We start from the raw sequence: 25,797 nt of genomic DNA, 5'->3' as shown, positions 1-25,797 counted from the left end.
CAACGGTTACTATGCTAATCATTAATAGTGCAGACGGCATCATATTAACCCCATTGCTCTGTGCACACATCAAGCCGTTAAGCCCCACCGATTGGGGTAGCTTTGGAATCAACGTCTGGAGAGACGGCCCCGCGGCTGTGTGTACACCCCTCGTGGCAAGTCCTACAACGCGCCTGGCACCGTGGCACTTCTCATCGCAGCCGCTGGTTCCTGCCTCGGGGCAGGGTGAGCATTGATTACACAATAAACCCATCACAAATCAGGGACACCTGTTTCAGGAATGCATTGAGCATGTTTCCCCAGGACCAGCTGTCCTTCCCACTCAGCAGCGCTGCCGCGGGCATGATGGTGAGGGTTAATACAGGCCCCATACACACGTGTGTGTGTGTGTGTGTGTGTGTGTGTGTACACTCACACGCATGCAAAGGGTGCAAATGCACCCCCCATGGTCCTCCAAGTAAACTGCTTTGGCCAGCCGGGAAAAGGCAGGAACAGCAAACCTCCCGAGCCTCCCTCTCCTGTGCTCCTGCCAGCTGGGAAAAGGCTGGGGCCGAACTCCCCCCCCACCCCCCCCACTCCGTTCCTGCGTATGGGCCTGTAATAATGCTAGGCCAGTGGGGATGGGCCATGTTTGCTGGTATAGCTCAGTAACTCAGAGCTTGTATGATTCAAGCTGCCTTATTTCAGTCCCGTCAACTCCCCCGGGCTGCGACCAGCTCCCTCTCCTTCAGCTTCTGCCTTGCTGCTTGGAAGGTCCCGATTAGGTAATAACCTCTGGATCAGCTAAACGCTTATTATCCATCGAGGGAAGGGGTAGGGAGACGACTTCCCCCTTTTTGCAGATTTGTTTAAGTAATTGTTGAAACCGGTTAAGGGGTTATTTATTTAAAGAGAAATGTCTCTGTGAATGTTGTTTTGTGTGTGTGTGTGTGTGTATAACACTAATTAGATTAGCTAGTAACCAATTAATTGAGCTCATTTGAAATAGGAATTGAAGGTGAATGGAGTTTCGGAGATCAAGGGTATGTCTACACTACCCCGCTAGTTCGAACTAGCGGGGTAATGTATGCATACCGCACTTGCTAATGAAGCCCGGGATTTGAATTTCCCGGGCTTCATTAGCATAAGCGGGGAGCCGCCATTTTTAAATCCCCGCTGCTTCGAACCCCGTGTAGCGCGGCTACACGGGGCTCGAACTAGGTAGTTCGGACTAGGGTGCCTATTCCGAACTACCGGTACACCTCGTTTCACGAGGAGTACCGGTAGTTCGGAATAGGACCCTAGTCCGAACTACCTAGTTCGAGCCCCGTGTAGCCGCGCTACACGGGGTTCGAAGCAGCGGGGATTTAAAAATGGCGGCTCCCCGCTTATGCTAATGAAGCCCGGGAAATTCAAATCCCGGGCTTCATTAGCAAGTGCGGTATGCATACATTACCCCGCTAGTTCGAACTAGCGGGGTAGTGTAGACATACCCTTAGTAAAGTGTAAAGCGTAGCTAGGCAGTGAACCCAGGATCCTAGGCTTAATGTAATGTTTACGATTTTAAATAGTATAGTCAGGGGAAATATACAGAACAACACAAAGTGCAGTTTTCTGGATTTACAAGAATCACAAACCGCTAAGGTGTAATGGGTAAAGAGAGGAAACGAAAACGTCTGCCAAAAGCAGGGTGTTCACAAGCCAAGAAATTAAGCTGCATCAAACGGTTCAAAAGAAAACATTACTTACCCGGAGGTACCAAAGACTCAGCCCCCACTTAGTCGTAGAGACTATAATCCAAATTCCGTACGCCGTCCGTCTGACAGACGCTGCTTTTAATTTGGGATTCTAAATCAACAGGAAGCAAAAGGTCACTGGATGTTTGAGTAGCGGCTCACAGATTACACCCACTGGGGAAGTGTATCTGAGCAGTTTGGAAATGAGGAAGTAGGCAGATTGAACTGCTTTTCTCAGAATAATATTAAAATTAACACTAATCCTCTTAAAGAGTCGAAATTGAATCCTCTTGATTCATTGGGCTGCATCTAGAGTTAGGATAGAAGGGAAAACAAACTCTTATCACTTACTAACCCTCCCCCGCTCTGAACTTGTGAGTGGCAGGCAGTAAGAAACGAGAGTAATACCGTTAGGTGCAATTCAATTAGTAAGATTGTTATTTGCATATTTGTATTGGTACATTTGCAGTCACAAACATTGGGGTCTGAATCGGTTGCTGTGCAATATGATTCCAAAACTAGGGGTCAAGTTAGTTGTGGTTTCAAACATACCCAATTTGGTAAAGGAAACCAGCAATGTACATTCTTTCTGCTCTGCACAGGAAGTGTCTTAGGAAAATGCAGCTGCGTTTGTCACCTACAATCTAGTTATTGTAACAGGTTTGAATTTTACAAGCAGAAACAAAGCAACCGCTTCTTGCGATGTCTCTCTGACGCAGCCCACACAACGATATGTGTTTACTTGTTTAAACATTTTTACCGAAGAGCAAAAGTACGAAACAAAACAGAGCAGATCATTCGAGCGTGTCCTGTGAAACCATGTGACCATGCATTAAAGAGACAACAGCAAACAATCTGCTGCTGCTTAAAGGACACTCGCAGTCCTCATGCGGACAGAAGTGTCTTTTGTAGGGGCGCTCTTGTCTCTTGAGCAGCTTCCCAGACTGGCCAGTCGGTATTTGGATGGCTCTTTTGGCACGTGGCGGCACCTTTAAAAGGTGCCCAGAGAGTTAGGAGCTTTCTGCAGAGGAGATCCGTTACAGGGGCTTCAAACAGCCAGCGCTGTAGAGGCCTAAACTGGTTTTATTCCTACACTCGACTGTGTGGATCTGAGGAGCCACCCACTGTGCCAGCTGAATAGCTGCACGGCCCTCGCGCTTCGGGCGCTGTAGTAAGGTCGGCACGGTGCCTGTGTGACTCCAGTGGCCTCCAGGAGATGTCCCACAATCCCCCGCTGGGAGCGCACTGGTCCCCGGCGTGCACTCCAGGCAGGAGTGTGACTGCAGCGTGGCTGTTGCTGGAGGAAGTGCCCTTGTGCAAGCTCATTAGTATTAATTGTCCCCTTGTGCTCCCAGGGGAAGGAGTTGAAGCTGATTTTCACCATGACTGGGGTGCCCGGCGATGCAGCTCTAGGCCTGCTGCTCCTTCCCGGGTGTCTGGGAGCCATTTGTCTTGCTGTCGCTTTCTGCAGGGCAGGGCCATGATGGGCGGCTGAAGCAAAAGTTCAACCCAACTTTGTTTTGTACCATCCAACTCTATTTCCCATGGTCTCAGGCGCCGCCAAGGGAGCCCGTAGACTGGCCAGCATCCCAGCCCCAGCTGAGGCCCCTGGGCGGCAGGAGAGACAGAGCAAGGCAGGGCTGTCCCCACCCAAGGAGAGACACCTCAACTGCTGGGGCAGCACTGAGGGCTCCAACTCTGGACCAACCCTCAGCTGGTGTAAACTGTGGGGGGAAGGGAGGCAAGAAACTCCCCAGGGTCCTGGCCAATACATGCAGGCACCCAGCTCCACCCTGCCCGGAGAGGCAGGGCTACAGGCAGAAGGCCAGGCCAGTCCTGAGAGCCACGCAAGTGTGCCCTGCGGCAGCCAGCACCCCGGGGCCCTGTGGGCTCATCAGGAACAGGGGCAGCTCAGTGGGGAGGCCAGCGATGTGCTGGGGAGTGGGACAAGGCGGGAAGCAGGGGCAGGGCTGAAATAATCGAGGGGCAGGTTATTATCGTCGAATCCTAGAATCCTAGAGCGGGCAGAGACCTCAGGAGTCATCACGTCCAGCCCCCTGCCCAAGGCAGGACCAGCCCAACTCAATCAACCCAGCCAGGGCTTGGTCAAACCGGGACTTATTGTGGGGCTGAGGCCTTCCCCTCCTCATCCTCATTTGTATCACCAAAGCACCTTCCAGCCCCTGTCCTGGAGCAGCCCCCCCCCCCATGCCCCGTGCACAACCCACCACGAAAACCAGCCCCTGCGCGGGGGAACGTACAGCCCAGAGGTCGGAGCGCCCGGGTGTGTGGAGCGCTCTGAGCCTGCGAAGGGGCAAGGGGGTGTTGAGTATTATTCACTATTATCGAATCTTCCACCGGTGTTAGGTCCCCCCATCAATCCCTTTCCTGCCCCCCACTCTCATTACCTCAGCTTCCTAGGGACGGTCGTCCTGCTTTGCTGGCCTCGTCCGCCCTTCGGAGAGGAACTCGGCCGGTGGGGAAGACGAACACGCCCTAATCATCCTAATCTCACCCGGCAGCCGGCAGCCTCTCCCCAGCCCCACCTGGCTTTCTTGGAAATGTGTCTTCTAGATAAAAGCTCCCAACTGCTGGCCGCTGTCTGACAGCCAAGGGGTTTGGGGGTGGCTCTCAATTCCCAGCCCCCGCTCCAGGGCTACCTCCTGGCCGGCACTGGACCCGTCTGGCCATTTTCAATGGATTTGCCAGTTGCTGTTAAATAATTTGATCTGCTGGGTTTGTCCTGGGGCTGGAGATTTGCGTCGTTCTCACCGGCGCTGGGGCAGGACGGGAAAGTGTCTGTGCAGCGAGAGGCAGGTTCCTGCGCCCGCGGGTTCAGCAGGACCAGACCCAGCCTGTTGCATGCACAGCAGCTGTCTGCCCGGCAGCGCCCAGGCATGCGGGTGCGAGAGGGCTCGAGTCGGGGGAGGGAGGCGCCCGGAGGTGCCCCCGTTCTCTCTCTTGCACTGTGTGTGCCTGGCAAAGGGGCTGTGTGTGGAGGTGCCATGGGGGGTAACCCCACCCCACACACAGGGAGGGTTTCAGAACCCGAGGGGAAAAGGACCCTGCTCAGCCTCCTCGGGCCGGGTCTCGGGCCGTGGGTTCGACAAACTGCAGAGCGCGCCCCACAGCCAAGCGATTGCTATGGCAACGGGCCGGGCCTGGCTGCGCTCTGCTCGGCCGCGCAGCCCCCGGGCGCGGGTGCAGGGACTGCGGTGCCGCTACTGCGGGGGGGCGGGGGCGGAGCGGGGCAGGGCAGAGCCGGGCCCAGAGGGTTACGGCCCCAGAGCGCAGCACGTGAGCCCCCTGCCCACTGCCCCGCCGGGTGGCTCCCAGCCCAGCGGCCCCTGCTCAGCCCCCCCCCCCCGCCAGCCCCGTCCCTGCGGTCACGGTGCAGTGCTGGCTCTGGGGAGCGGACGTGCTAGGAACAGCCCCGTCGCCGCAGCCTGGCACCGGCTACCCGCCTGAGGATGCACCGAGGGCCGTGCTGCCTCTGCCCTGGCGCACACGCAGCTATTTGCACCCACCGCACCGAGCGACACCGGGAGAGGCTCGCCCCAGAGTGCCCCGGGGGTCAGAGTCTGGGTCAAAGGGGGGAGTCGAACTGGCATCCCCGTCTCAGGGCGCGGGTCCCCTCAGGCCTGGGCTGAGGCTGTCAGGGAGGCTCCTCCCTGGCCCGCGTTGTGTGGAGCGAGGGGAGCTCAGCGCACACCTGCCAGACTGGGCCTTGCAGGGGCCTGGAGGAAGAAACTGAGGTGCAGGGGATCTGGCACCAGGAGTCCGGGCAGCGGCAGGGCCAGGCCGTGGCTGACTGGGGCTGTGTGGGTGGCGGCAGTGCCTGGCACTGGGGGTGGCTCCCTGGGTCCCACGTGGGGCTCCAGGCCTCAGTTCCACGACGGGGTCTCCAGCAGGGAGAACAGAGCTTCCCAGCCACACGGGGCTGCGGGGAGACGCCCACATGCTGCAAGAACGGGGCCATTTAAGGACTGAGAGAGACTCACACAGAAACCATCACTGAGCACAGACCCTCCCCCCCTTTCCTTTGCCCATCCCAGATGCTGGAGGGAGGCTTAGGTGGGGAAATGCAAATTCAGAGCCATTGGGCGGGGTGGAACTTTTATTTAAAGGAGCATTTAAAATGTCGCTGTGCAGACGGCAGGGTCCAGAGCTGAAGCAAAGAAAGACAAAAATTATCAATGACAATGAACATTTTGCATGGGGGAGGTTCGGGCTGCCATTCACAGAGTGTCATTACATGCCTTGTGACTGAGCATGGACATTACAGTAGCCGCTAGAGTCCTTCACTAGCTAAGGGCTTCATCACACAAGATGCTGCAATTTCCAAACCCATGTAGGGGGACAGATTCTGAAAGGCTCCAGAGGCAGAGCGATGCCCAATGGGATTTTCAAAAGCACTTAGGGGCATCTCTAGGTATCAAATACCTTTGAACATTTGACCCTTAGGTTCCTAAGTCACACTGATTTTCAGTGGAGTTCTGGTTCACAAAGCCAACGTGACTCCTAGGTCATTTGGGTAAATTTTTCCCTGAAGGACAAGACATACTGAGTATTGGTGATGTCATGATATGTATACCGCACCCTCCGTCCTACCCCCCCACGCTTCCTACTGATTTAATTAGATCCTGGGAAAACTTGGGAGAAGAGGTGGATTCTGACAGGTTCTCTCCTACAAAGTCACCTGCAAAGAGAAAATGGCCGAGAGTCACTGACTAAGAGAACGTGCGTCTTGTGCACAGTTTGTTTTAGTCGCAGGAACATGAGGGCTGGAAGGGTCACCTTGTTCTTCTAGATGCCGTCATTCATTCTTGTTTTGATGCACATGGACCACTGCGTTTTGTGCCTAGAATAAGGGCCTTGTACGTGGTGGGGCAGTGTGTTCTGAAGAGATTTTCCACCAAGGTGTTACTTCCTGCAACCACAGGCTTGTGTTCCTGGTTCATGAAGTTCCACAGATGCAGAGCATAAGAGTTGCTGAAGTCGGGGCTTGTCTCCCAGATCTCATAGTACTGTCTCCATCCTTCATAAGCGATGGGGTAGAATCGCTGAGGATGTAAGAAGGAAATATTCTGGCAACTTAGATCCTCCACATTATGGAAATCGCTCAAGGTGCACAATGCTCGGAGTCTCCTTGTCATTAACATGGGGCCTTGATTTCCCCAAATGCCTCCATTGTAGTTTTCTACAAAATCCTCCATGCAATCCCAAATGAACCAGTGATGGTGAGGAAAGCCCAAAATCCCATTGCTGGAGAACTGGGAAGCCTGGGCCGCCAGGAACTTTGCCACTGGAATAGGCCTGATGGAGATGACGTCAGTGTCCATGTAGATCCCCCCGTATTTCCAGAGGAGTGCAAGTCGGCTGGCGTCAGAGATGATATGAACCCAGTGCTTCTCCTGGGCTGCGTTAACCTGCAGAGTTGGAAAGGGAGCACAGAGATGCAATTGGCTGCTTTTCTTTTTCAGCTAAGTCACGTTGGTGGAAAAGGGCAAGAGCAGATACAGGTTTTACTCGGTGGGATTGTACAAGTGTGCTCAAGCCACAGCAAATCCCAAGAAACATCCAACATTGATCAAATAACGAGATTAGGAATCATTAACCGTTATTTCCCCAAACAACCCCCCATCGCAACTGACACTCTCACTGTCTGATCCAAAGCTGTCATGGCTGCCAACAGAACCATACCGAGAAGTGCAGAGAAATGCAGTGACCAACACTTCTGAGAGGCATGGCTGGTGGAATACCACTGCCTTTTTTTTCTGTTGTTCCAAAATGGACCTTTGAATTCCCCTCTCACTTCCAGAGCTTGTTTTTAAACATTTTCGTTGCTGTCAGACACCTTTAACAAGCACTGAAATCATGTTTCCCCACCAGGAAAAGTTCTCTTTACATTCATGCTTGCTAAAATTATTCAAATACACCTTCTTTATCAAAAAATGGCCTTTTTGGAAAAGATGGTGATTAAGCATTTTGAGAAAATATGGCTACCAAAATTATTATCGGAATACTCTATTTGCCATAAATCCTACCGCCAGGAAATGGAAAATGTACATAACAATTTCAAGAAATATTCTGACCAATGCCTGGCAAAATGTCATGAAAAGAGGTCCATTTGGGGGTAATAAAACTGCTTCAAAATGTTTAAAAATATCACAACCAGTTTCTTTTCATTTTCTACCACCTCTACCTTAAATCTTGTTAAAAAATGTTTCCTCCTTTCTATTTCCTCTCACCTTATGGTACCATGGGAGCAGAGGTGTCCCCTGGAACAAACTTTCCATCTGAAGAGGAAAAAGGAAGACATTCTTCATAGCAGATAGAAGAGAGGAGGCAGAGGAAGTGGAATTTGAATCCAGCCGTGTGTTATTTTTCAACCCTTTCATGAAGAAGACAACAGGTCTGTCAGGGTAGATCCTGGCAGCAGATTCCACAGAACATGCAACCAAGGGAGGAGGCTGCAGGCGGTCTGTGGTCTCCACAAAGATGATGCTTCTGCTCTGGTTCATAACATCCTCTTCTGTCAGGAATGGCTTAGCAATAGGCTTGCGTGAAAAGACACAAACGGGCTGCAGGGAGAATTCATACAAAATGACAAAGACAAAGACAAAAAAGAAGCAGAGCACTATCTGGATCTCCTTCAACATTCTTGCTTGTCCTTGGACCGGCGAGTCTTAAAAACAAAGTCAGCGTCCACGGTTCACTGTTTATCGCTGGGAGACAAATACGACAGGAGAGGATTTCAAATGTTATTATTGCCTTGGATTATTTCTTTTGCAATTGACAGCTTGTTGCAAAACTGGGGAATCAAGAGTTAAACTAAATCACAGACCTGAGTTGGCATCAGCCTCTTTGACTCAAGCGGCTCTTTAGGAAAAAGGCTTGTCATCCGTCTGCGGGTTGGAATCCTGAAGGGTGCAGTCCTCAAACCAAAGGTGTTCTCTGTTGAACTCGGTGGAGTTCACTGGCATCGAAAAGGGCCCTAGATCATAAGAGGAAGGAGAAACAGACTTGAATCGAAGTGAGCTGCATGCTGCAGTCAAGCAAGGAACTCTACCGAGCTAAGAGGCGGTGAGTGTGAAGACATTTGCCTCTGCACGCAGCGTGGTTCATGATGGTTCTTACTTCTTCTGGCAGCTGGTTCCTAGAGACACGGTTGTTTGTACAGTAGTAGACATCTGAGCATCTGAGTTGCGCAGGCTGTTATCTGCTTTCTGATTCTGCTATACTCAACTACTGATTCAATTATAAAACATAGAGTTGAAGCCCACACGGGCACATCAAAGCCAATTGCCTCGAAGATTTCAACCCGGACTCATAGTAAATTTCAATCCCTTGGGAAACCTCTAAATTCTAAAATATTTAACAGATCGTCTAGTTCGTAGAATCATAGAGTCCCAGGGCTGGGAGAGACCTCAGGAGTCATCAAATCCAGCCCCCTGCCCAAAGCAGGACCAGCCCCAACTCAATCAGCCCAGCCAGGGCTTTGTCAAGCCGGGACTTAAAAACCTCTAGCGATGGAGATTCCACCACTTCCCTAGGGAACCCATCCCAGGGTTTCACCCCCTCCTAGGGAAATAGTTTTTCCTAATATCCAACGTAGACCTCCCCCACTGTAACTTGAGACTATTGCTCCTCGTTCTGCCATAGTCAATACAGCCATGAAATGAAAACCAATGAAGTACATTACATCAAATCTTATGATACGATTTCCCTCTCGTTTTCTTGCGACGTATTTGTAAATAAATCAAAACTCACCGTCTTTGATAAGCAAAAGCCAGACAGAGAATATAGTCGGTTGGAAACCAATGCTGAATTTATTTTGAATAGGACATTTTTCCGAGGTAGGTCGGAGACTCGGTGCCTAAGAACGCAGGCTGCCTAATGCAGTACAGTCACGCCAGGTAGGACTTTCGGAACGGGATCTTTGGCTTTGCTTCCTAGCCACGCAGTGGTGTTTGCACTCTATTTGCATTGTTGATAAGAAGAGGAAACGCTACATTTTCAATGGTGTAGGACTGCGAGCACAAGTAAGGAGGTGACACCAAAGCATGTGCCTTTGCGGCGCAGTGATGAGGACTTTCCAGTGGGAAATTGCGGCTTTGAAGGTGCACGGTTGCACTGCTAACAAAATGAAGGAGCAACGTGCCCAGCAGAAAGTTGTACCCGGGCTTAGGACAGGTGTTTTGAGCTGCTGGTGGAAGTGGGCACAGAATGATAGCTTATTTCACCTATTTGGGGCACAGGTTTATCTGTGAACACATGGAAACTAGATGTGGATGAGCACATGGAACCATTCCTCCTTGGACCTGAGATGGGAGACAGGGACATGCTGTCACATGCGATTTGTGCAATGTTCTTGGAGAGCTGCCACTTCCTCTGCAGAGAAAGGAGAGGTACAGTCGGATGGCATGGCATGGTACAGTCGGACGTCATGGCATGGTACAGTCAGACGGCCTGGTGATTAATGCCTGGTCTGAAAGTTCCCTTACTACACTAGGCCTCTTCAGATGAGACACGACACGCTCCCGGTCCGGGACACCACGGCTGTGGGGAGGTGGCTGGTGACGATAGAGCAGAACTCCTTCATGTTGCCGTAGGAAACCTCGCCCTCTGAGGAGGATACAGGGCCCCGGATGGGGTCTTGGATTAAGCCAGGAAGCTCTCTCATAACTTGCCTGTCATAGAGTACTGTAATGACTAACCCCCCGACAAGCTTTTATCTAGTACAATGTTGGCCTAACATGACAGCGTCTTCTTTCCCCAGCAATTCACTACGGTCTCTGAATGTGTAGGTAACACTTCCCTTTCCCCCTCCCCCAGCTCTCAGGAGTCTGACATTTGAATTTCTTACACGTGCCATGACTTCAGAATGAACAGTGTAAAATTAGAGCTCGGGGCGTTGCAGATCTCAAACTGTCTGAGGGAAATAGTCATTTCCACACACCGGGAGGTTGGAGAATGACAAGGCTTTGCTGGGAATACACTCAGACAGGCCATATCATGACTAACAAGTTCCGGCATGTTCTCTGATGGAAGCCTGTAGTCTGGCAGCCCTGCCTAGTGACCCATAGCCCCTCAGGTATAGCGTGGCCCCCGTGAGGGAGACTCACTTTGTAACTCCTGGCAGGAGTTCTGGTGACCTGGGGCCCATGTGCGGCTTTGCAAGAATCACTCCTGTATCCTACTGACGAAGCTCACACAGGATATTGTAATAGAAATGTAGCCGTGTTAGTCTGGTCTAGCTGAAACAAAAACCAGGACTATGCAGCACTTTAAAGACTAACAAGACGGTTTATTAGGTGATGAGCTTTCATGGGCCAGACCCACTTCCTCAGATCAAATAGTGGAAGAAAATTGGCACGACCATATATACCAAAGGATACAATCAAAAAAATGAACACATATGAAAAGGACAAATCAAATTTCAGCTATTGGACAGGATCTCAAAGAAAAAACAGTTTCTTGCCATTTCAACCAGAAAGGACATTGTCTCCAGGACTTAACTACCTGCATCCTGCTTCAAAGACATTTTAACACCAGACTTGAAAGAGAATCCTCTGAACTGTCATTCATGCTTAAATTTGACACTTTGCACCTAGGTCTCAACAAAGACGCTAATTATCTTACCCATTACAAAGATAGCTTCCCCAATTATCACCTCTAATATCATTAGCTCACAGACACTTACCTCGCCATCTTCCCCCCCTCTGTTCTGAAATTTGATTTGTCCTTTTCATATGTGTTCATTTTTTTGATTGTATTCTTTGGTGTATATGGTCATGCCAATTTTCTTCCACTATTTGATCTGAGGAAGTGGGTCTGGCCCATGAAAGCTCATCACCGAATAAATCATCTTGTTAGTCTTTAAAGTGCTACATAGTCCTGTCTTTTGTTACAGGATATTGTGACAGAGTCAGGACAGAGGGGGAGTGGTTGAAGGAAAGTATATCAGCCCCAGACTGAGTAAGTCTCTGTACCCAGTGTGAACTAACAAGGACTAACCCAGAACCAAAAGGAACCTTCTGGACTCAGTCAAGCCAACTGAAGCCCCGGGAGACAGTTGGGATGTTTCCGGAGTCCACTGGGGGGACTAATCAGAGCCTCTGGGGTCAATTAAGAGCCAGCTGGGACTGGTTAAACAAGGCTCCTCTTCAGTTAGCTGGGAGCGCGTGAGGAGTCTGGGGGAGGGAAGGTTCCCAGGGTCTGTGAGTGAGAGGTGTCTGAATGAGAGATGGGGACTGCGAGCAAGGCAGAGTGCTGTGGGGGAGCAGATACCACAGGAAAGGTTATGGGGGGTTGTTCGGGGAAGTGGCCCAGGGAAGAAGCTGCCGACTGGGAGCAGAACTGCTTTAGGGTCCTTGGACCGGAAGCCGGAGTAGTGAGTGGGCCTGGGTTACCCCCACCCCTCCCCATGCTGCTACAGAGTCTGCCTCTGAGGGGGATTTTCACCTCCCTGAGGACTAGCCTGTGATGAAAAGGGCTCAGGAGGCTGTCAGCTTTGCCCCTAGAGCAGGGCCAGGGGCTCTGTGGAAGGCACAGTGAGCCTCTGACAGGCCCGGCCAAAGAGTGTGCAAGGCCCAAGGCAGGATGCTGGGAGCGGGGCCTGGGACCAGCCGGGGGATGGTGAATACTCAGCACTACAGGGCCCAAGGCATTTGCCTGGCTCGCCTTGCCCTAGGGCCAGGCCTGGGCTCTGAGGCAAACACTGTCTGCCAGCGCTGGACCCATGCGGAACGGCTGGAGCGTCGCCCCAGTATGTAAATGCTGACTGGGAACTGATCAGCTCCTGCCCTGGCCACGGAGACCACGACCTCTTCCTTCCCTTTCTCCCATCCTCGCGGAGCCTGACTTTGGCCACAGCCGGGAGCATGATGCTAGTTTGTCCCTGGCTGCTGAGTGTGACCTGGCTGGTGCAGTGAGGCCATGGCAGGCAGCTGGTGTGAGGTGCTCTCTGGTTCCCGCACGACAGAGCAATTTCATGCCGCTCCATGTGCTGTGCACAGCACCCTGGCTGGGGCTCCCCCTCTCCTCTTCATCCCCGTCTGACGCGCGCCTGGCCTGTTCCCAGCTCATCAGAACAAGCTACACACGGCACACAGAGCTTCAGGTACGCAGGGCCCATCAGGAAAAGTGAGAGAGTTCCTCCCATCGAAATACGACTGTGCTCCGCTCACCCCCCTCCCCTCCCTGTGTGTCACCCTCGCCCCTGGAAACTCAGGGTTGCAGCTTCATTCCTGTTGTCTTTGTTTTCTGAACAGGTACTGTGTGGTTCCTGGTTGGAATAGCTCAAGGAGGATGTAGCATTTTAATCCTGCCAGACCGGAGCACAGCAAACATGTGCCATGATATGTTATCTCGGCGTGCTGCTCTTAATGGATAAATAACAGCCTGTGGATTATACCAAGAGGATTTCATTTACACCACGTACAGCTTTCCTTACACCGCACATGCCTAGAAACACCTCAGCGCCAGACTGAACGCAGCAAAAATGGCAGCCCTGGCTTGCCCAGACCTGCAGGCTAGGCCCAGTTCATTCCACAGTGAAACACAAGGGTCGGAGTGTGTCCCCTGAACCTGGCCGCGTCACACCAGAGAGGAATGCAATGAATACGTCTGTCCTTTCTCGAGGAACATCTGTACCGTCTGCCGAGCCTACAGCATACGTTTGGATAAAAATATGGGAGCAAATATCGGAACACCTCACATCTATTACTTCAAGCTCCATTCTGGCTTTTATCTGGTACGATGTCGGCCTAACACGACAGCTTCTTCCGACCCCAGCGGTTCACTAACTGTCTGAATGTGTAGGTGACTCTCCTCCCCACCACCACCCTGCCCTGAGGAGTCTGACATTGGAATTTCTTATGCGCATCACGACTGTGGAATGGACCGTGTCGAATTAGAGCTCGGGGCGTTGCAGATCACCTCCCAACCTCGTCTTATTGTCAATCCACGTCTCTGGGCCTGGCTCCTCAGCGACTCCTCTCCCTCTCGCTGCCTTTCTCCTCCCTCGCTGCTTTCCTGTGTGTGCTCCAGGCTCGCTGACGGGGAGGAGGGGGCGTTTACCCCCGACTCGCCTGAACCGCTGCCAGAGCGCCGGCGCACGGCGTTGGCTCTGAGGTCTGGGGGAGGCCGCGATCTGGGCGGTGCTAAGGGCTGACTGCCTTTGGCCCCACCTCTTCCGGGGCGTGGCGCCGGCTCCCCTCACACCGTGCCCCAGGGCCCGCTGGGACTGTCGGCCCTGCGCTGTGTCTCCGTTTTTCTCAATGGTCTTGGCCCCGGTCACTTCACACTGATGGGCAGGGCTGATTGTTGCTGTTACCCCATAGTTCCAAAGATACGTTCAGCTTTTTTAAAATGGCTCACCTCCCATTTCCCCCTGCTATCGCCCTTTGATTTATCACCTGTTTTATGGCCCCCCCCCGGGTCCCTTTCGTACACCAGGATCCCTTTGTGCTAGGGTCTGTACAGCCCAGAACAGAGGTGCTCCCAGTTCCTAGCTTACGGGGCCATGTCCCCAATTCCCATGTCAATGAACATTTAAAACGGCACTAATCCTCATCTAAATCCCTGAAGGCAGCCTTCAAATTCCTAGCCCAAGGTATTTTCCTTTAGTGGATCCTGTCCATTATGATTTGCTCATACATGTGGAACCTCCCTAGTCCGGCACTCTGGGTCCTGCCTGATGCCGAATCAGAGAATTTGCCGGACCACGGGAGGCCAATACCGTCTAGCAACATCACCAGCACTTCCACTGCTTGCTGGGCTCTTAGAAGACATTTAAGGGAAAATTGGAGCTAAATCACAGCACAGAACACTGGGAGCCAGGGCTGGTGGCTGTAAACAAACTTTATAGGAGCGCAGGAAACTCAGCCACCCCTGTGATAAGCGAACATCCGGCTAACTAAAATTGTGCTGGACCACGGGGGTTGCTGGACCAGAAAGTGCCAGACTGGAGAGGTTCAACCTGTACTAAGTGAAATGCTTCTGTATTGACTTGAGCCCAGATTTTTAAAGGTATTTAGGCACCTGAAGATACTGATGAGTGTCTGATGGGATTTTCAAAAGCATGCAAGGCAACCCACTAGACACCTGCCTGCATTCCTAGCTATCGAAATACCCACCCAAAGCTGCCCCCTTGCTCTGTTCTGTTCTTTCTTTACATTCCTGTCAGGTCCTAAAATAGCTTTTAAAAATGCAGCTGGTTCATAAATGTAAATGGGAACTTCACTAACCTACCACCAAAAAAGTGCTTCCTTTGCTTCTTCCCTTTGCCTCGTATTTTGTCTTCCTGCAGATAAAGAGAATTTTAAGAGACTTAAAATGCTTCCAATTGCAAAGTTGGCAAGAAGTTGTTGGAAGAGGCCGTTGGGTTACCAATGAGAGATTCTTTGCAATGTTCTTAAAACCAAAAGGATTTGACTTATGTTTTCACAGGTGACGCCCATCGATTAGTTTTGGTGCTTTGCTCCAAATGAAGAGATTTGTCACTTTCCCTTGTGTGTCTGACCAATGGGCTCCATTGTGCCCCTCAAGTAACCCTGCAAGTCATTGTGGGCAGTTTTCTCAGTGCATCCACCCAATCCTAGAATCCTAGAACACTAGACCTGGAAGAGGCCTCCAGAGTCACCGAGTCCAGTCCCCAAGCACCATCTAGATCAGGCCTGGGTAAAATACAGCTCACGGCCGAATCTGGCCCGCCAAGCCACCAGATCCCGCCAAGCCACCAGATCCCGCCCTCGGAGGCAGCATCGGGGAGCCCCAGGCAGGCGTCCCTGCTTGTCACAGGCCATGCAGAAAAGCAGCTGCAGGGCTCTGTTTTTGTTTTGAAACTGGAGAGGAGGGGGGAAGTTTTAGGAGCCGCCCCGCCCTCAGCACATTCCTATTGGCTGGTTTCTGGCACACACCAGCCAATGTGAGCTGCTTGTTAGAATAACAGGCAGCTATGAAGAATCACGCCCCCTCTCCTGGGCTCAGGGCCAGGCAAACTGGCTGGCTGGGAAATCTTTAACCTCTGCAGGCAGGCAGGCTAGTTTGACAGCTGGCAAGTAAGTCTCTTGGCCACAGCCTGCTGCTGGCACCCCAGCCCCTCCCTGCCCCAATCATTGCCCCCCACCCCAACATACCCAAACCCTCTGTACCTTTCTTACAGCCATACCCTCTATCAGATCCGCCCCCCCAATCTCCTGCCCCAGATCACAATCCCCTCCTCCCCATGGTCACATCCCAAACCCCTGCCCTCCAGTCCTCTGCCCTAAGTCACAACCGCCTGCTTCATCCCAACTCCCGCCCAGACTCCGGTCTCCTTCCTGCAGCCCAGTCCCTTACCCCAAGCTCCCTTCTGCACCCCACCTCCACCCCACACCCCGCATCTCCATTCAGTCATGCAGGAGTGCGGCCCTCGACCACTTTCCAAGCTTTTGGACTGCCCCTCCCCATCAAAAATTATTGCCCACCCCTGGTCTAGATCATTCCTGGTAGATGTCTATCCAATCTGCCTTGAAATATCCCCAGTGATGGAGATTCCATAACCCCCGCTAGGCAATTTATTCCAGTGTTTAACCACCCTGACAGGTAGGAAGTTTTTCCTAATGTCCAGCCTAAACCTTCCTTGCTGCAATTTAAGCCCCTTGCTTCTTGTTCTGTCCTCAGAGACCAATTTTTCTCCCTCCTCCTTGTAACACCTTTTTAGATACTTGAAACTGCTATAATGTCCCCTCTCAGTCTTCTCCTTTCCAAACTAAACACGCCCCATTATTTCAGTCTTCCCTAACAGATCATGTTTTCTAGGCCTTTACTCATTTCTGTTGCTCTTCTCTGGATCTTCTCCCATGTCTCCACATCTTTCCTGAAATGTGGCACCCAGAACAGGACTCAAGACTCCAACTGAGGCCTAATCAGTTCAGAGTAAGGTGGAAGAATGACCTCTGGTGTCTTGCTCACAACACCCCTGTTAATACATCCCAGAGTCATGTTTGCTTCTTTTGCAACAGCTTCACGCTATTGACTCATGTTTAGCCTGTGAGCCACTCGGACACCTAGATCCCTTTCTGCCGTACTCCTTCCTAGACAGTCACTTCCCATTCTGTATGTGTGAAACTCTTTGTTCCTCCCTAAGGCTACCTCTAGACTGCAAGCCTCTTTTGAAACAGGCTTTTTGGAAAGGTGCTTTCGAAAAAGAGCATCTAGATTACAACCAGTACTTTCGAAAAAGCAAGCCGCTTTTTTGAAAGAGAACACCCAGGCAATCTGGATGCTCTCTTCCAAAAAAGCACAGTTTGCATTACATAGCGCCTTTTTTCGAAAGAGCATAAGCTTTACCATGGTCAAAAAAACAGCCGTATTCTTTCAATTTACTTCTGAAAGAACGCAGCAGCAGTCTAGACACAGGTAAAGTTTTTTCGAAAAAAGGCCACTTTTTTTTTGAAAAAAGCCTTCAGTCTAGACACACCCTATGTGGAGTACTTTGCATTTATCCTTATTAACTTCATCCTATTGACCTCAGAGCATTTCTCCTGTTTGTCCAGATCATTTTGACTTATGCTAGCCTCCAATGTGCAGCAGCAGTCAAAAATCAAATAGAATGTTAGCAACTTTCAGGAAGCAGATGGTAATAAGACAAAATATTATAAGCCACCACCCAAAACCATAGAGCACCCAGACATAGAATACAGTATCAGTTCTGGCCACCCTGTCTGAAATAAGCTATATTAGAATTGGAAAAGGTACAGAAAAGGTCAGTGAAAGTTGTAAGTGGTATAAAACCACAGTGGCTGTACATGCAGTCACGAGCCGTTTATTGCCCACCCGTGGTCTTAAGGAGAAGATGAAAGTACTTACCAGCTCAGCTTTGACTATTTCAGACATCAGGCTTTTGGGGTTAATGTTCAGGATGTTACTAGCTTTCCTTGGGAGAGTTCTGTAAACATCAAAGGAACTTGATTTGTTTGCAAATTTCAATAATTCCCATAAAATTCAATTTTCCGATTTGGTCTCTATAAACATGTGGCTCTGAAGGGCATCGTATTCTTTGTTAAAGATGATACATTTAAGACACTATGAGCATCGGACAATGGAAGAAAGGACGAGTAGAAAGGACCAGAGGTTAAAAACCTTCCAGCAACATAGGTACCAAGCTAGCCATACGATGCAGTGCCGTAGCAAAAGTTGCAGATGGAATCTTTTTCTACTCCCTCTTCTTACATTCCATGGAAACACTTCCCTATATGACTAGAAAGTCTTATGTTTGGTCTGAAGCCAAAGGTGAAATTATTTGTCAAGATTGCAGAAAATCATTCCTGGGAAAGAATGATTGATGTGTTTTATTTTGCGCACTCACTCGCGAGTGGCAGGTTTGTAGAATGTCAGTGTTGTAATGGACTCGACCAATCAGAAGGACCAAAGCTCAATAGATCCCAAGACTGCATTTCCCTACTTTGCTTAAGAGAATGTCCAGTCTTCTCCATCTCGGCCTGTCTGCTTTGAACCGCAGGCAATGGGACCTTCCACTGCTGTTTTGCCCCATTGCCAACCACCAAATATCTACATGTCTAGACTCTTGGCCCGTTATAAGGTTTTTGAGCCCCTGCTTACATTGGCTGTTCTCATTAAGCAATTTTTTTCCACGTCTTGATAAGCAATAACCTGCCACGAAACATCTCGGCTATCCATTTTTACGTTTGTGAGATGGCCCGTCCCGGCACTTGGCGGGTTCTGTATCACTGCCTTGGAATTTCTCAGCAAATGCTCAGACTGTATCTTCACAGCCATTATGCTACACAAGACAACTCAAGAGACAGCCCAAAATTCAGGGTTGCCTGAAATGACCCAGGAGATCCCTTTCAGTCCCATGTCCTATTCTTGCTAGATTTTTGCTGTGTCTCCTTGTGATAGGAACAAAGATGGATAGAAAAAGAAAGATTTAGAGGAGAACAAGAGAGCACCCTGGATCTACCACTCAGAATTCAGTACAGAGGCAAATGTGAGTGAATATCCAATGAAAAGAAGAGATAGGAAGATTTTCAGAGGGTGTTAGCTGCGTTAGTCTGTAATTGAAAAAACTTTAAAAACAACAAATAGTTCTGCAGCACCTTAGAGACTAACAAAAAATGTAGATTGTATCGGGAGCTTTCATGGGCACAACCCACTTCAGATAGGAAGAGATTAGAAGATTAAAACAATCCAGCCAGAGTATTGCTTATCAGCCATGATTGTGTGTTAGGTACAATTTTCCAAGTTTACACAAAGAAAGACAATGGCTAGTTGTCAGCAAAGAAGTCGGACTTTTGTTTAAGTCCTTGTTGTGGTGTATATGTGAGTTTCCTCGCAGGCTGCCATTTCTGAGAATGCAGCAATCTTGGAAAATGAACCGGATTTCTGCCTTTGCAAAACTATAGCCAAAACACAGCTAGGAAACACTGACTCAGTGCTTCTGGTGACACCCTGCTGCAGCTGGAGAAGAAAGTACTGGCTATTATCTCACACATACACAGAGAGCCTCTCTTTTTAACTCTCGTGGTTTCACAGTTAAGGAGATAAGTTCCTTGAAGGGCTTAGTAACATGACACCCCATGTTTGAAAGAGGCCCGGTATCCGGACAGATAATGACTGTGATGGACTGAAATAGCTATGGCAGACACAAATGGGCGGACTAGCATGTCAGCTTGACTCAGGCTGGCCGTTCTAAGTGAAATTCCTCGCACTGGCTCTCTCTCAACTTTGCACACAATACTACGTCCCCCCGTATCATCACTAAGGCTTTGTCCACACTGGCAATTGAGCCACAAAGCTTTTGTCCTTCACAGATGCTTAGTCTCCCTCTCCCTGAACAAGAAATACTTTGCCCCTGGACAGTTTAGTGTAACCAGTGCTTTGCCCACAGCCGTGTTCTCCTGCTGACAACGCCGCAGCTCGTAGCGGGTGGAAGTTTTTTCATGGCAAAAGTGCCAACAAAATGTGTTTGCACTGCCTGACTTTCAGCCCACAGCTATGTTGACACAGCGGGGTTGCTAGAAGCTTTGTAGTGCAGACCTACCACCAGACACTGGCCACCGAAAGCTTTGGTTTGTGTCCAGACTTACCGAGTCTTTTCCTCAGCAGCCGAGAGCTGGTCCTGAAGAGACTTCTCTTTATCCTGAAGAACCTTAGAAAGGGCAAATCCAGGAATTCATGCTTGGTTGGGTTCCTTTCCCAATCTTTCCTATCTCACCCGTTTGGGATCTGGGTGGATTCTGTTCAGTAAGGGTGCAGACAGAGCAAACGCCATTTGCGCCCTTGCTGCTGCCAATGGAAAGCAGCCTATGTGAGGTGCGCCACTCCTCTACACCCGCAGGACACCGCTGTGATTCCCCCCCCCCCACTCCCCGGCAGGCCAGATGGGCCAAATAACCAGTTAGGCAGTTGATTAAGGTGGCTCAGGCGGTCAGGAGAAAGTGGGGCCCATAATGCCCAGGGAAGGGTGCAGAAGGGGGTGCTGGGAAAAGGCAGACGCTCCAAGGAGAGAGGGAGGAGCAGGTGGGGACTGCAGGCTCTGGTCACTCCCTGAGAAGAAGGGGGAGGCTTGGGGATCTGGCAGGCCCAGGAAGAAAAGGGGAACCAGAGGAAAGGAAGCAGCCCAAGCCGAGAGCAATGAGGCTGGGGAGAGAAGGCCTAGCCTGCTGAGCTGAAGGGCCCAGGACTGGATCCTGGAGACGAGGGCAGGCCTCTGTCCCCCTATCAGTCACTGGCGAGTGGAATGAAGGCCATGCCCAGGAAGACCGCCTAGGATGCTTGAGGAGCGAAATTCCAGCCGGAGAAGGGGAAATAGTGACGTGGCCGGAGGAGGAGCCAGGAAGAGGACACCGGTTCCCGGGGCTAGGAGAGGTGGACAGCAGAGATGCAGTGATGTTGGGAGAAATGCAGATGGGGAAGCCCGGTCTTGAGCCAATCCCCAGAGTACCAGGAGCAGGCGCCGCCTGGCAGTGATGCACCCCATGACAATGACCATTGTGAAGACTTTAGAGTCAGCCATTATGGTGCTGTTCTGTGACTCCCGCCCTTCTCCACGCGCCTCCCAAAATCTCAACGGGTGTTTGCAAGGGGAAAAGCTGTATCGTCACCATCCTAGACCTGCACACGATGCTGTCCTGGGGTGTGTCTAGACTACAGGGTTTTGTCGACGAAAGTGGACTTTTGTCAACAAAACTATACCCGTGTCTACACTACCGCCAAGTTCCGTCGACATAACGTCAACAGAACTCGGAAGGTTTGTCGACAGTGGTAAACCTCATTCTACAAGGAATAACACCTTTTGTCAACAGAGTTCTGTCAACAGAAGGCTTTATTGCATCTACACTGTCCTTTGCGTCTACACTCTCATGTCGACAAAGCAACTTGCCTTGTCGACAGAACTGGATGTAGTCTAGACGCTCTTTGTCCACAGAAGCTTTGTTGACAGTATCTGTTGACAAAACCTCTGCCGACAAAAGCCTGTCGTCTAGACATACCCTCGGGGATGGACATCAAGTCTTGATAATTTTAGCCCAAAAGACATGTGCTTCAGGGAGTTTTGATTGTCTGTCATAAGTCTGAAGGCCTCCGCAGATGTGTCAGTCTTGTTGTGCTAGGAACAGTTGAGATACGCAGAGAAAGACAGTCCCTACCCCCACCAAAACGTAACTATCTCAGAAGATGGGATGACAATAGGCAAAGGAAATGCAGCACCCTCATCGTACAGATGGAGAACCCTGGGATGCAGTGAGAGAGCCAAACAAACAAACAAACTCAGGTTTCCAGATGCTATACTAATCTAGTGCCTTAATTACAAGATCCATCTGGTGTTACAGGTTGAATTATGTAGGGCTTGCTACCTTTAACCACACTAGATGTGGAATCCTTACCTGGATTACTGCCTCGTATTCTTTTATTGATTCCTCCAGTTCTCGGATTCGCTGTTTCATCTAAAAAAGGTCATACTGAGGTATGATTTCATATGGCCGATAGGCTACCTTACTCCAGTGCCCTTTGTCTGGGGCGCCCATTGAATAGTGCTGCAGAGAGCAAACAGCACCGACTGTGACAGCAGGAATGTGAAGGTTTTGCCCACGAACGGTGGTGAAAATGTTCTCCTTACGTTGGCTGTGCGGAAGCAAGTGCACTACTCTTCAATGAGCTTTGCCTGCATGCGGTTCAACAGGCCCTAAGTTATCTGTGCCTATACTTGTTAAAAAACAAAAAGGGGTGAAGGTATTATTTGTGAAAGGTTCTCATTTAACAGCCCTGAAGACTCTATCCTTCTGTGTGTTCACACACAGAAAGAAACGCCAGATACCTGGCATTGTTACAGTCTAGTAACAAGGGTGCTAATTGCTACTTCCTCACCCCCTGCTGCTTAGAGTTTCCTTAGAATTCCCCTTTTTTTCCTGCAGAACGGATCAGTAATTACTGGTCAATAAGAAAGTCATGACGATGCTTGTGCTTCCTAAGAATGATGGGAAAGTAATAGATATTGCTTAGGAATTATTCAGTCAGTCATGCAAATATCTCTGTAGAATGAAAAGTTATATCAAGCCTGTATGTTACTTCTACCCCAGAGGCGATACAAATTGAGCAGATTGTGGGAATTTCCACTCTCCAAACCTTCCAGGAAAACCCAACATGTCGAAGAGCTGACAGCTGGCGCTGTGGGGACTGAAATGTGAAAAAAATCACTGTGCAAATTTCAACGGAAAATGAGTGCTGGAACTCAACTGTGCCGTAGCGACAGCATATTCTAGAACAATGCATTTTGGTTACATGGTTTGTATTCGTGTTTCTAAGATTTGGAAGGTCTGGAAGGCTTCTGTGCCATCCTAACCCTAAGAACAAAAAAGTCGCTCAGTCATTATATGTGCATTATAGATGCAGTTTCTTGCTGCTTGGGGTTTTTAACTCTCTCGCCAATATATTTATGTGCTTGGTTTCACTCCCATCTCCCCAGTTCTGTTTTGTGGAGCAGCCCAAATATTTCTCTTCTTCCTTGTTGTCATATCTATCAGATACAGGAGGTCTATTCTTATACCCTCCCTCCCATCCCATCCCATCCTTCCTGAGACAAGCTATGTATATGTAAACAAGCCGTTTCTTAGTAATGCAAGTCTTTGAATTCCTTCCAGTCAATCAACAGCTTTCTGGCATGGATGGGCCTTTAAGTAAAGGCTGTGCTCTGAGAGATGAAAGAGAGAAAGGGACCTTCTGGTTCTGTGAAGTGATGCTGTTGATTTGCACCCACTGTTGCACTGTGTTTTTAGGCTAGGTGAGAAACGGAGCTGTTGATTGTTTTCTCTAGGTCTCATTTGGCTTTACCATGTTCCAAAAATGTCCTTCCTATTGCATACCGGCAGTAGTAGCTTGTACTGAAGGCCCAGCTGAGACCCAGTTCTACCTGGATCAAATTAAGCTTGTAATGTAGGCTACATCTAGACTGCAAGCCTCTTTCGCAAAAGAGCATCTAGACTACAACCAGTCCTTTCGAAAAAGCAAGCTGCTTTTTCGAAAGAGAGCACCCAGGCAGGATGTGTCTAGACTACAGGGTTTTTTCGAAAAAAGTGGCCTTTTTTCCAAAAAAACTTCCCCTGCGTCTAGATTGCTGCATTCTTTCAAAAGTAAATCGAAAGAACGCGGCAGTTTTGACCACAGAAAACATGGTTTAATATAGAATAACTCCTTTTTTCGAAAGTGCTCTTTTGGAAAATGGTGCTATATAATTCAAACTGTGCTTTTTCAAAAGAGAGCATCCAGATGGCCTAGGTGCTCTCTTTTGAAAAAGCGGCTTCCTTTTTTGAAAGTACTGGTTGCAGTCTAGACGCTCTTTTCCGAAAGATGTTTGTAGTCTAGACGTAGCCTCAGTCTGGATGCTGTCTTTCGAAAAAGCACAGATTGCATTACATAGTGCCTTTTTTCGAAAGAGCACTTTCAAAAAAAAGCATTCTTCCTCGTAAAACAAGGTTTTTTGCGGTCAAAAAAACTGCCACATTCTTTTGATTTACTTTAAAAAAATGCAGCAGCAGTCTAGATGCAGGGGAAGTTTTTTCAAAAAAAGGCCCCTTTTTTCGAAAAAACCCTGTAGTCTAGACACACCCATATTGACTAGTATATATTGATCTGTCTATACATTAACATGCCTCCTAATGGACCTGATAGATTTTGATTTGCCTTGGCCTAGGGCAATATCCCCCTTTGCCCTCTCCCTGTCAGAGGGCCTGATCCTTCCCTCGCCTAAATAATTAATGCCTACCTAAATGAGTTTACTGTACCTTTCTGAAAATCTCATCTTCCGCACCAGAAGCCAGTTTGGATTCCTGGAGCTTTTTCTAATAGGAGACAAATGTTCCATGAGTATGTTCCCAGCCAATATTCCCTCCCCTTGCACCCTAAACCATTCACTTCCATGCACCCTCAGGGAAGGGTGAACCACCCTCTAGGATCCACAGCAGTGGTATGAGAGGACAATATTGCTCCCACCATGCTTGCTGACCAAGACACAGCTTTAGATTTTTCTCTCTTAAGTTCATAACCAAGTTGGTTCATGAAAGCTACCAAAAGGACTGGTGCCTGTAAACAAACTTTATGGGATCACGGGAATCTTGGCCACACCCATGATAAGTGAGCATCTGTCTAAATAAAATCATGCCGGACCACGGAGGTTGCCAGACCACAGAATGCTGGATTAGAGAGGTTCAACTTGTATATATTTTAGAGAGTTTGTGTGTGTGTCTATTTCATCAAGAATTTCTCCTAAACTGTAAGAGCTAAGACCACCAAATTAGATATACAGCTTGCTGTTATCATAACTTAAAGCAGCGTAAGGGTTTTGTTGTGCCAGGAAAACAGGATGTGCTTGGTGTGGGCTTGTGTCTCATAAAACCAAACAGAAAAGAGACAGAATCACCAAATCAAGTACAGTCCTTAAAACTGACGTAACTGAGCAAATGTTGAAAGAAACGGAACCAAGATGAGCCAGCAAAATAGAATGAACCTGGAATAGAATTGCTTCTCAATCAACCCTACAGAAAAAACAGAGAAATTTGGAATCATACTGGGTCAATGAAGCCATGTAAACTAGTTTACCCGACATAGTCAATGAAGTGGGGATTTAAATAATCCCCATTTCATTAAAATAAAAATGGCTGCTGCGCTGTGCCGACGATCAGCTCCCTTATCGACCACTCCCTTGTCGAGATTTACAGGAGCAGTCGACAAAGGCTTCCCTTGTCGACCAATCGGCATCTAGACTGCCGCACTGTGCCAGATCAACTTATTGTCAGCACAGCGCGGCAGCCATTTTTATTTTAATGAAGTGGGGATTATTTAAATCCCCGCTTCATTGACTATGTCGGGTAAACTAGTTTACATGGCTTCATTGATGGACCCATGTATGATTCCAAATTTCTCTGTTTTTTCTGTAAGGTTGATTGAGATTATTTAAATCCCCACTTCATTGACTATGTCGGGTACACTAGTTTATATGGCTGTGTCGACAGAGCCGTGTAGTCTAGACATACCCACTGTGTTTTGGCACAGCCACATCAATAGTTAAGGTTTGGAAACTAGAAGAAAATGTTGTTAGAAACCAAATTGACTATCGCCCTTTTTTGTTAAAACTTAGCAAATGCTAAGAGTTTATAGGGATATCAGAACTTATGGGGATGAATTAAAAAATACACTTGATGGAATTCCCATTTAAAAAAACTACTAAAAAGGTTTAACAACTTTTTTTTTTCAAGAAATCATTTGTACATTTTCCTTTTATTAAAAAAAAAAATCTTAATTGAGTGAAGGACCCCATCAACACCAGGTAAATCTGGCAGTAAAGACGCATAGGCCCAGAACTTGAACTTGTGCATCAACAGAGCTCACTTGAAATCAATGGTGCTACAACATTAAGCTAGGGGGAGAGGTAGATACGCTTGAGGGCAGAGATAAGGTCCAGAGTGACTTAGACAAATTGGAGGATTGGGCCACAAGAAATCTGATGAGGTTGAACAAGGACAAGTGCAGAGTCTTGCCCTTGGGACGGAAAAATCCCAAGCATAGTTACAAGCTGGAG

At 49.2% G+C, this 25,797-nt stretch overlaps 3 protein-coding genes across 3 annotated transcripts in view; all 3 read right to left on the bottom strand.

Moving 5' to 3' along the window:
- The window catches only part of LOC102460667 (alpha-1,4-N-acetylglucosaminyltransferase-like), a 32,685-nt gene extending 30,858 nt beyond the window's left edge, over nt 1–1,827 (bottom strand). The window contains exon 1 of the mRNA XM_089780921.1: nt 1,729–1,827. The gene's annotated coding sequence lies outside the window, so the exon portion shown is untranslated. The remainder of the gene's footprint in view (nt 1–1,728) is intronic.
- A 3,996-nt stretch (nt 1,828–5,823) lies between these two features.
- Nucleotides 5,824–9,095, bottom strand: LOC102453604 (alpha-1,4-N-acetylglucosaminyltransferase-like). Its single transcript, XM_075937277.2, has 2 exons — nt 7,967–9,095; nt 5,824–7,144 (listed from the first exon to the last, which is right to left on the bottom strand). The coding sequence occupies exons 1-2, from the start codon at nt 8,375–8,377 to the stop codon at nt 6,536–6,538; spliced, it is 1,020 nt and encodes a 339-aa protein (XP_075793392.2). The 5' UTR covers nt 8,378–9,095; the 3' UTR covers nt 5,824–6,535.
- Nucleotides 9,096–14,722: 5,627 nt separating this feature from the next.
- Nucleotides 14,723–21,670, bottom strand: LOC142830724 (uncharacterized). The gene is made up of 4 exons (XM_089780986.1): nt 21,611–21,670; nt 19,814–19,875; nt 17,574–17,652; nt 14,723–15,024 (listed from the first exon to the last, which is right to left on the bottom strand). The coding sequence occupies exons 1-4, from the start codon at nt 21,668–21,670 to the stop codon at nt 14,923–14,925; spliced, it is 303 nt and encodes a 100-aa protein (XP_089637112.1). The 3' UTR covers nt 14,723–14,922.
- Between the last annotated feature and the right edge of the window lie 4,127 nt (nt 21,671–25,797).

Source organism: Pelodiscus sinensis, chromosome 10 (genome assembly GCF_052426305.1).
Source record: "Pelodiscus sinensis isolate ZL-2025 chromosome 10, ASM5242630v1, whole genome shotgun sequence".
Taxonomy (NCBI): domain Eukaryota; kingdom Metazoa; phylum Chordata; order Testudines; family Trionychidae; genus Pelodiscus; species Pelodiscus sinensis.
This window is presented reverse-complemented; position numbering and strand designations above follow the sequence as displayed.